This window comes from Nannospalax galili, unplaced genomic scaffold, assembly GCF_000622305.1.
Source record: "Nannospalax galili isolate Female #2095 unplaced genomic scaffold, S.galili_v1.0 scaffold318, whole genome shotgun sequence".
Classification (NCBI taxonomy): Eukaryota; Metazoa; Chordata; class Mammalia; order Rodentia; family Spalacidae; genus Nannospalax; species Nannospalax galili.
In genome coordinates this window covers 3,596,640-3,608,100 of record NW_008341889.1, presented here as the reverse complement: position 1 = coordinate 3,608,100, position 11,461 = coordinate 3,596,640, and the positions used below count along the sequence as shown (strand labels likewise).

Sequence of the window (11,461 nt, the reverse complement as noted above, 5' to 3'; positions counted from 1 at the left end):
AGAACATTTGACACAGAGGGAGGGATTACCACAGAGGTCAAGAAAGGCGTGGATGTAGGGTAGTTCAGACTGCTTGCCATTACGCTGGCAGAAGTTTTCCAAATCTTTTAAAATATTGAGGTTTAAGGTTCCAGTGTTTGGCCAAACAGAGTTATTATCTAGTTTGTACTGAGCCAGGAAGTGGTGCACAAGAATTTTAGGCATTTTGATCTGAAACTGCTGCTGTTTGGAACCCTGACAGTTGACACCATGATGAACAGGCTTACCATAGGTCCCACTCCTAGGAACTGGACATTTGTGGCCACCATGGTGAACACATATCCAGTATATGATATAAACTTGTTGGGCCTTGTATCACAGCCTGCTCACTTTATTGGGCAGGGTGTAGCAGGGAGCCCTGTGTAGCCCCAAGAGTTTTGGTACTGCCAGCAGTGAACCCTCAAAAGAACATGCATCACATCTGACTTTCTTCCTCCATAGCTCCTGGATGCACTTGTATATACCCATTTCTGCTCACCTGTCAGATACTGCCAGATGGAAAGTGATAAGCATATTTTTCAAACAAACAAACAAAAAAAAATAGTGAAATAAGAAGGCATTTACATTTCTTAATTATATATAAATCTCTAAAATAAAGACAAAGACTTAAAGGTTACTAAGTTCTTTCACTAGGATGAAATGAGTTATATACGTAATGGATTTCTAAGAATCTGTTTTTATAGGAAACCAACTCTGCCTAAGTTTATAGACAGGATAAAACTTAATACCTTCCTAACCTTTGCTAATTGGCTATACATAATGTATTCGATGCAATAGAACCAATGGCAATGTTAAACATCTCCTGTGTGGTTACAAGATAATAATTAAATTTCTTTGAACTTTAAGTCCTTTTTCTCTCAATAGTTTATTAATAGAAAAAATTTATACAGACAATGCAAATAACTAATTCTATATATGCATTATAACACATTTGATATAAGCAAATCCATCAACTTGAAGCCACAGCATAACCTGAAAGGCAGGTTTCAATAATGAATATAAATGTGGAAACCAATAGTTTTTTAAATTAAAGAATTATGTAAAACACCACATAAAGAATGAATATCTTTTTTGCATTCCTAGAACATTCAAATCGCTTACTGAAGTTAATATCAGGTCACAGGTAGTAAAAATATGGAGCCCCCAAACTTGGGAAAAATCCAAAAATTTTCATCTGAAATTAGCAAGATTCAATTTATATTGATGGGGAGTAGTTATTGGCAGACCAATCCTCTGGAACAGAAAGCTCTAGTCGCCCCCTAAATCTTGGTCAGCACTTTCTACCCCATGCTGCTCTGTTTTTCATCCAGTCTCCTTTGAGTTTGCTTCGAATGAGTTAGCCTCTTCCATGTGAAATAACAAAATTAGGATTTTTGGACCAAAAAAGCGAGAAACTGACCTTTCTTGTAATAGACCAGAATTAGTACACCCAAAAGACCTTAAATATTTACACTTTCATTTTCTTGAGTTTTCTTTGATGTAACTGTTAGAGATAGATTTGAATTGAATCTCATTGAGGCGGGAAGATGAGAGGGGGTTGATTGTATTGTTTATATTTGGCTGGTACTTGTTACCAGTGTTGATAAATCTTCAATTAGAAATATTAATGTTTCAAAATGCTGAAATGCTGAATTGGTGTGGATACATGCACACACACACACACACACACACACACACACACACACACACAACCAAACCACATTCTTTTTCTTCCTGGATCTACACCTAGCTTCTACTTTCCTAATCCTGTTAAGAGTTGGGAAATTTCAAGGAAATGTTTCTGGGTGATGGAATGTAGGTAAGAGTGATGTAGGCAGCATTTCTAGGTCTGGCACAATAAAACTTTCTATATGGTCTTTCATTTGTCATTTCATTCCCTACTGAAGGCCTGAATAGACAGAAGTTGGAGGTCTTAGAGAATGGAAAAGGCACCTAATGCCCACACGTGCATATGTGTGGGCTAAATATTTTCCTATTGTTTCCATGCTGAGGATTGAACCCAGGCCCTTGAATATGGTAGGCAAACGTACCACCACTGAGCTACATCCTAGCACATAATTTGCTGATTTGAAAGAAAAAATTAAATTATATCAATATAGTCATAATTTATCAAAGGTATATATACATGTGTATGTATGTATATATGTATGTATGTATATAGTTTTTATGAGACAGTGCCATACTCTGAGGCTTTGACTGACCTTGAACTTGTGGCAATCCTCTTGTTTCTCAAGTGCTGGTATTACAGGCATAAGCCACCATGACTAGCTTATAGATAGATATCTTTAAAATATTTAAGTTCATTCAAATGAAATTTTGAAGAAAAAGTAGAGAAAATCCAAAAAAGAATTTAAAAAATCTATAATATCCCAAATGAAAGACAATCATTACTAAAGTTTTGTTGATTCCTTTATCTTGGAATTTGTACAGTATTTACACATATACATCATAAAGATTATGCAGTACAAAGAGATTTGCAACCTCAGTCTCCCACTCAATAGTTATTGTGAAGAAGTTTACATTCTTAAATAATAATGCTCTACAGTCTTTTTGTCTTTTAAAAAAATTATTGAGAAATTGCATACATGCACATAAGGTGTTTTGATCAAATCCATGGCCACTCCCTCCCCCTCCAACTCCTTCCATATCTCCCCATCACTTTTTCCTGAACAACTAACTTTTTGTACTTTCTTTATTTTTTATTTTTTATTAGATTTCTCCATTTTTCCGAATACTTTCTTTTTTTAAATTTTAACTTTTACAAAAAGTTTATTGAGAATTTCATACATGCATATAAGGTGTTTTGATCAATGCCCACTCCCTCCCCTCCAACATTCCCCCCTCTGAAGAGGTAGCCCTAAAAATTTTAAGGATCAGATATAAACTCCCAAATACTTTTGACATTTTTGGCCTTTGGAACAGAGTATGTTCTTAACAGACCCAAGGACATTTTGTCTTGTAGCCAAGAAACTGGCTACATTTCTTTGGGGTCTTTTTACCCTAACTGCCTAGCCAATTCCTACCTCCTATTCTTATCACACCATCCTCTGAAGGGGTTACCCAAACTGCCAATAAGGAATAGGGACACAGACCTCTCTGGCTTCTTCCAACCTCAACAGGGACACAGTGGGAGGCAATTGGGGTACCCCTTCAGTAGGTCTATCTAAAATACTCCCAAATTGCTTAACTCTTGTCTCTAAGGGAAAAAGAAAGTCCTTGAATTCTGAATAGGAGATGTGAAGGAGAAGTAAAGGCAAGAGTAATTAACATTACAAGTTCTAGACAGGGAACTAGAAAAAAGCCAGAACAGGGCAATTTTCAAGTGTTCATATGAAAATCCATTGGAGTTTCTTGACAAGGGCTTCTAAAAGCATCCCTCTATTGGGATATTTCTTTTATTTATGGTTCTTTTTGCTACTCTAACATTCCCCTCTCTGAAGAGGTAACCCTAAAATCTTTTAGAAGTTAGATAAGATACTTTTGACATTTTGGGGATTAGGCATTTGGGATTTGACATTTTAGGGATTAGATAGATACTTTTGACATTTTTGGCCTTTGGAACAGAGTATGTTGCTAAGAGGCCCATGGACATTTTGAATTTTAGCCAAGAAACTGGCTACTTTTCTTTGGGGTCTTTTTACCCTAACTGCCTAGCCAATTTCTACCTCCTATTCTGAAGTGATTACCCAAATGGCTGATAGGGCATTGGGATGAAGACCATTCTGGCTTCTTCCATGCTGAACAGGGACACAGGGTGAGGCAATCGGGGTACCCCCCTTCAGTGGGGCTAAAAGACTCCCAAATTGCATAACTCTTAACTGTAGGGAGAAAAGAAAGTCCTTGACTGGTCCCTAGGAGACATGAAGGAGAAGTAAAGGCATGAGTAGTTAGCATTAGAAGTCCTAGACAGGGAACCAGAAAAAAGTCAAAACAGGGCAAATTTCAAATGTTCGTAACAGAGTTCATTGGAATTTCTTGACAAGAGCTTCCAAAAGCATCCCTCTAATGGGTTCCTTCTCATTTTTCTTTTGTCTGCCAAGGCTGGACTTAGAGTGATAGATTCAGGATTTGTTTTCAGGCACTTTGATAGATGTTGGAGTGGCTAGAATCAGTGTCAGTTCTCTCAAAAAGGCTTCACCATGTTAAAGCAGGATCCAGGTGCTCTCAGGCAGTCCCCTGAGTTCTCAACCCCTGTGTCAGAGGGAGGACAGACAATCACTCTCTGGAGGTCTGCTGAGATCTCAGCCCCTATGATCTACAGTAATTTTAATAGATTAATTTTGTTTAGAATTTATGTTTATAATTGACTACTATTTATATGTTATTATAAATTGTTATTGTGAGCACGTTTACAGCAGAGACAGGATCAGAAGAAACAGATAAGAGGTTTTAAAATGCCTCATGGGGCTGGTGAGATGACTGTGGGTAAAGGTGCTTGGCTCCAATGTTGGTATTTGGGAGCTTTTATCTAATTTTTGGCTCTGATGACAAGAGTTCAATTCCCAGGAGCCACACGGTAGAAAGAGAGAACTAACTCCTGAAGGTTGTCCTCTCATCACCCCCATACACATTCAATCTGTCAGATGTTCAATTTTGTTGCATTCGATGTGAAGGAGAAGTAAAGGCAAGAGTAATTAGCATTACAAGTTCCACACAGGAAACTAGAAAAAAGTCAGAACAGGGCAAATTTCAAACGTTCATATGAGAGTCCATTGGGATTTCTTGACGAGAGCTTCCAAAAGCATCCCTCTATTGGGTTCCTCCTCATTTTTCTTTTGTCTACCAAGGCTGGACTCGAGAGTGATGGACTCAGGATTTGTTTTCAGGCACTTTGATAGATGTTGGAGTGGCTAGAATCAGTGTCAGTTCTCTCAAAAAGGCTTCACCATGTTAAAGCAGGATCCAGGTGCTCTCAGGCAGTCCCCTGAGTTCTCAACCCCTGTGTCAGAGGGAGGACAGACAATCACTCTCTGGAGGTCTGCTGAGATCTCAGCCCCTATGATCTACAGTAATTTTAATAGATTAATTTTGTTTAGAATTTATGTTTATAATTGACTACTATTTATATGTTATTATAAATTGTTATTGTGAGCACGTTTACAGCAGAGACAGGATCAGAAGAAACAGATAAGAGGTTTTAAAATGCCTCATGGGGCTGGTGAGATGACTGTGGGTAAAGGTGCTTGGCTCCAATGTTGGTATTTGGGAGCTTTTATCTAATTTTTGGCTCTGATGACAAGAGTTCAATTCCCAGGAGCCACACGGTAGAAAGAGAGAACTAACTCCTGAAGGTTGTCCTCTCATCACCCCCATACACATTCAATCTGTCAGATGTTCAATTTTGTTGCATTCACATTCCAAAAGAGAGGTCAATTTCTTCTTGGTGTCCAGGGATGCTTAAAGAGGAGTCTGGATCTAATTTTGTCACTCTTATGTCCTGGTGGGTGTGCCATTTTGCCTCATTGGCTTAGATATTGTGTTGTCTTAGGGAAGACATTCATCCTGCACTGCCTTTCCCCAGTAGGGGTGGCAAAGCATAGAGGCAGACCACTATTTCTCCACTCAGACTTTGCAACCACTACCCATGTGTGTGACCTTGGACAAGGCAAGTATTCCTTCACCAAGACACTGTCTTCATCTTCAACATGGGTAAAATATCTACCACAAAACTGTAGTGAGGGTTAGAAAGGTAAAAGAAATCAAGTGTTTGCCACGTAGTAAGTACATGACTAATAAATATGTTGTCCTAAATATTGCATTGTGTAAAATTCAGTTTCCTTAAATGACACTTCCCATCACTAGATTTATTAAAAGACTTAGATTTCCAGCTACTGATTTTAATAATTCTCTGAGTACTCTATTCTTAGAGCCTTAAGGCAGTTATGTTGCATCTGGGACAATATGAGTTGTACATATCTGTTTGTATTATAGTAAGACTTGGACATTTAAGTGAGAGACAGCTAAAGCCCCATGAAAATGGACTTCCAAGAGCTGGGGCAGAAATTAGACAAAGGAATTTGAACTGAACCTTGAAAGTGCTACTGAGTAGTTTTTTCTCTGGATAGCATAACACTTGAATAATTACTTTTTCTGTGATCTGCCTCACCACTTTATCATTAACTTTACAAATTCGATTGCAAGTCTTGTTCTTGTCTACTAGTTATACCTCACAGTGCTCATCTTATCAATGAATTTGAGCATCAAATAAAAATAATAACTGAGAGCATACCGGAAATAACAGAAAGGAATTTTGATTTTCAGGCTTAGTCCTATGGTAAAAGTGTGGCTATAGACTGATTTTATTTAATGTGCTGTCACTGTTACTTAGCATGAGGTAGTGAAGTTTTTGGATTGTCTGATAAAATATAGGTGACCCAGTAAAATTTGAATTTCAAATACACAATGGGTAACTTTTTAGTTTTTAAGCATATCCTATGCAATATTTTGGGCATACTTAAAAATATTATTTGATGTGTATCTGAAATTACACTTCTAACTGTGCTCGGTCTTTTTCCGTGCCCTATCTTGTAACACTGGTGCCTCTTAGATCCCGTTTGCTGCAAGTGGGATGTAAGCTAGTACTTCCTTAGGATCAAGAATCTCCTGTATAACAAGCCCTTACTTTACTTTCCAAATCCAACTACTTCCTTAGGAGACAGGTCAGACCTCCGAGACTGTGGCCCTGGGCTCACTCAAATACAGGCTGTGGTTGCTCTTTATTAGATGGCTTTCTGCAGAGGGAAGAGAAGGTTCATTAGATCTGTCTCTGGACCAAGTACAAAAGTCACGTTGAAGTCTGGCAGTCTTCCCCCAAAACCATAGTAAGAAATCCCAAACAGGAAAGCTTGGCTTTCTAGCCCACAGAGAAAGTGGTGTCTGGAGCTCTGCGCACGCGCGAAAGGACTTCCGAGGTCGCACGCCGGCCCCGCCCAACCCGGGGAGAGTCACGTGGGCCAGCCCTGAGGGCGCTGAGGCCAGGTCCCGTCACGTGACCGAGCCTGACCGGCGCAGGGATGGAGCCGGAAGAGAAGAAGCCGTTGTGGCGGCTGCAGAAGCTACCCCCAGAGTTGGGTCCGCCGGTGAGAGGGGTCCCCGCGCAGGGAGGACGGGCGGGCGCCGCGGAGGGGGCGGGCAACCCGGGCGGGACCCCACTGAGGCTGGGCTGGCGATGCCACGTCGGCGCGGGGACTTTGCCCGAGCGTCGGGGCGGGCCTGCTGCTCCCGCGGTCCCTAGGCCGCGTGGGGTGTGCGTCTGCTGGAGACCGTGGAAGCTACTGTCGCGGGGTCGTCGGGGTGATGCGTCCTCGGGTGCCGTTCATTCCTTCCGCGCTAGCCTGAAAGCTTGTGGGCTCGGTGCTAGGTGCAGGGCTGCGTGATGACCTGGACCTGGAGGGCGCCTGGAGCCTCCTAAGGAGAAAAGCTCTGGTGCCCACCAAGCAGAGTTAGGGTGGTCTTAAGAGGCAATGCAGCCTTGGAAAGAGACACACACAAAAGCAGGCTTGTGAGGACAGGATGGGTGGAACTGGCCTTATCGGCGCACCACCCCCTCCCCCGTCACTTTGGGTAAGTGGCTCCCAGCCTTTGCCCTGGCTGAACTTTTTTGGTAAGACTTGATTTTGCCACTCTCCCTCTTCCAAACTGTTCCTTTCTCATTGGGGAAAGTGTAGGTCCGGCCGAAGGAAATTTATTTAACTCCTTCCAGATCAAGAAAATGCATCTTAACAATTCTCTCTGATTTTACAAATGAGAATAGTGAAATGGCAGCAAAAGGTTTGAGTAATTTGCATGTGGTTGTCCATTCAGCCAGGGCCCAAAGCTACTCCAGGATCTTTGAACTGAGTCTTCTAGCTGACCATACGCCTTTGCACCTGATATGAATATTTACTATAGTCCCATTTCTAAATCACATTTATTAATATACTTTTTTGTAATAGACCAAAGCTCCATTGTGGAAGAGCCTTAGCTTATTGATCCTCTGTTTGCTTGTTTGTGAAATAAAAATAATCACAATACTTCCCTCATAGAATTGTTTTGAGGATCAGGATGTGCTTGGTGCCTTGCTAGGGATTCTACCCAGTGACTTTATAGACATACACAGGCACCAAGGATCCAAGTGCAACTAGTAATAGTAATAGATACATACAGATTAGAGATGCATGCGTCAACATCTCAGTGTTAGTAGCAAAAACAATGAGTCTTTCTGCAAGGAACAATATATTCTAAAATGAAATGAAGATCTTTTTTGAAGGTTAAAAACTCATTCTAATTTTATGTCTTACACGGCTTATACTGAGTTCAATATTGTATAACTGTATTAATTCAACTGTGAACCTAGAAACTTACAGCCACTTGTGAAAGAGATGTACTGTTGCTCTGGAGTGTGTTACTGAATATGTTAAAGCTGTAATGAAATGCTTCTTCTAATCATGTAGTTATCAAAAATTAAAAAAAATAAAAATTAAATTAAAAAATGGTATGTATTCTACGTGGATTCTGTTGTATTTACATTATATGTAATAAATGCAGTGAGCTGTTCATTACATTGCTATGAATGAACAAAAGGGTGTATTTTTATTTTTCTGTTTGAGTTCTGGGTGTTATTTTACTATGGAACAATGTGGAAGATAAAATATGTGTAAAAAGATATAATGATTTTTAAATTATGTTGGTTTATTTATGGCACGTAAAATACTATTTCATATGCATTAGCCAGTGTGTGGAAGGAGTCATCTCTTCCTTTCTGTGTTCTCAAATATGTGGTGTGACAGGAAAAAAGTTGTTTAAAGTGGAGTGGAGTAAGATCTAGGAGGGCAAGAGTTGACATTTCCCAGTTATTTGGGTTTAAATACTCCTCTTGTAAGACATCAATGTCACCTGAGCAAGGAGCTCGTATGACTATGATTATATAGACTAGTTCTAGTATAGTAGACACTCAAATCATCAATGTGGAAGGCATGGATTGTGGGAAATGGTAACAACAATGGTGCGAACAATATAAAGGCAGACGAATGATGTTAGATGTTTTGCACCTACTGAGCATGTGTCAAGGTGCTGTGCTTACACGTCTTTCTTATGACATTATGAGGACACATATGTTCCGTGTATACTTGCAGAAACAGAAGTGCAGAACATTTTAAAGAAAACTAGAAGTTAGTGGAACCGAGTCATACCAGTTCCAAAATCCAGTCTTCATCTTTTCGCTCAGTCATACGTGGTTTCCATTGCTGATAATAAAGCGGAGGAAAAGCACACTGAGGGCTCGCTTAGAGCTAGACAGTAAATGTGAATGTTGGGAAAGTGGAGGCAAAGCAAAATGAAGTGTGCAGAGCTGCAGTGAGAAATGATAGAAAAGGTATATCCTTTGGCTGCTGGTATAGATAGATATGTCTTGGGATCCTGAAGTAAAACTTTTAAACATGCCACTTTCAGGAATGTTGGAAAAACAATGGTGTATCTTAAATATTATTTTAGTTTCCAAAGCTGGACATTATAATGGAAAGTCTGAGATTTAACTGGATATGATAGCTCACATCTGTAATCCCAACACTTGGGAGGCTGAGGGGAGAATTGCCACAAGTTCAAGGCCAGCCTAGACTACAGAAATGAGACCTTGTCTCACAAATGAAACAGTAACAACAAAATCTTAAAAATGGTTACCTTTCTGTCTCAGCTGGTCTTATAAAGGGACATCTCCCAACATTCCTTTGCTACCAGGAAGAGAAGTCTATCTTACAGTTAAACTTACCATCCTTTTCTTTTCCTCTCTAGCTTCTTCACAAAATAATTGATGGCATCTGTGGTCGGGCTTATCCTCTCCACCAGGATTATCACAGTGTTTGGAATTCAACCGAGTGGAAGCATGTTCTGGAAGATGTTACCAAATTTTTCAAAGCTGTAGTTGGTAAAAATTTTTCTGACGAAGAGGTAACTTTACATATCTTTACCTAATAAATAATAAGTAATGCCTGGAGGTTTCAAAGTTGTTTCTAGGGTAATATTCAACACAAGACCTATCATCAGTAATTACTGTATATATTACATAATGATAAAAACTCATAATTTATGAGTAACCCATAAGATCCGAGGTTTTCTGGAGTTTTGCAGTTTGGTTTTGGTTATTTTTATTCTTAATGTAAAATGTTTAGAACATACAGAAGAGAACAGGAAGTTGAAGAGCCAATGCATATATTCCCATTACCATGATTAGGATTTGACTTTATGATGCATTGTTTTTACATCTATGTCAAAGATGATTTGAGTGTATTTATGAGTTGTTTAAGAAATTGAGTTCTATATAATTGTCATGTTGATTTAGTTGATATTCTGGGTTTGAGTTTCTTGGTGTATGTACATAATGTATTCTTGCCTTTTCACTCTCTTCATGATGCCTGTTGGTGAACAGTTCTGAAGGTTGATCAAATCCAGTTTCCCAATACTCCTTTTGATGATTAGTGCTGCTCATGTCCTATTTAAGAGATATGGAAATATCTTTGTATGTCTACTTGTGGAGGTTTGACTGCTTTAGCTTCCATGATTATCTATCTCTCAGGTGCATTTTGAATTAATATTCTGGTGTGGTTCAGGGGCTATGCTGAGTTTCTTCCCACCCACATGTCCTGTGGACTCACTGCCATTAATTGAAATGCCCATCTTTACCCCCCAAATTATTGTGCAATCTTTGTAATAATCAGGTGGCATGTATCAGGAGCCTGTCTCTGTTCTCTGTTGGAGTCCATTAGTCTTGTCTATTTGGCATTTCTAACTGTCGTAATTGTCATAGCCTTAAAGATAAACTAAGTTAAGTCTTGATGTCTGGTAGAAGCTGACCTTCAATCTCATGTCTCTTCAAGATTGCTTTGGCTGGCCCTGGTCCTCTATGTCATCATGTCCATTTCAGCCTAAACAAAACCTATTAGGATTTTGATGTGGATTGCACTGAATCTCTAGATTATTTAAAGGAGAACTGGTATCTTACCAGTACTTAGCCTTCTAGTCTGGGAACATGGGAAAGTCTCTAAATTAACTACCGTTTCTCTCTCAGGTTTTGTAATTTTTAATGAAAAACTCTTGCAAATAGTTGGTTAGATTTCCAAATAAATGGTGTTTTTAATACTCTTTCATTTGACTTTTCATTTGTTCATTGTTAATATGTTAGAAACAGTTGATTTTTATAGTCTTTCCCTGTGTCTAACACCTTTCCTAATTTGTTTATCTGCTTGTTAGTTTTGGAGGTGCAGGAATTTATATACAAGCCTTCTTTTCTTTTTTAAATTTTTATCTATTTTATTTCTTTTTTCTACCATATTGCACTAGCCAAAACTTGGATAGTAAATTTTTTAAAAACAGTGACAATAGGTATCTTTTTTACTCTTTGACCTCAGGGACTTTACTGTTTAACTATTTAGTCTATTAGCTGTGTGAT

At 39.1% G+C, this 11,461-nt stretch overlaps 1 protein-coding gene across 2 annotated transcripts in view; it reads left to right on the top strand.

Moving 5' to 3' along the window:
• The first annotated feature begins 6,984 nt into the window (after positions 1–6,984).
• Positions 6,985–11,461, top strand: part of Commd8 (COMM domain containing 8) — a 14,173-nt gene continuing 9,696 nt past the window's right edge. Inside the window, exons 1-2 of one of the 2 annotated variants that reach the window (XM_008837694.3) lie at positions 6,985–7,118; positions 9,808–9,963. In XM_008837694.3, coding sequence (XP_008835916.1) covers positions 7,053–7,118; positions 9,808–9,963 — 222 coding nt within the window. In that variant the 5' untranslated portion in view covers positions 6,985–7,052. Of the gene's footprint in view, positions 7,119–7,224; positions 7,603–9,807; positions 9,964–11,461 lie in introns of those variants that run through there. The other variant, XM_029565699.1, reaches the window with a different exon arrangement.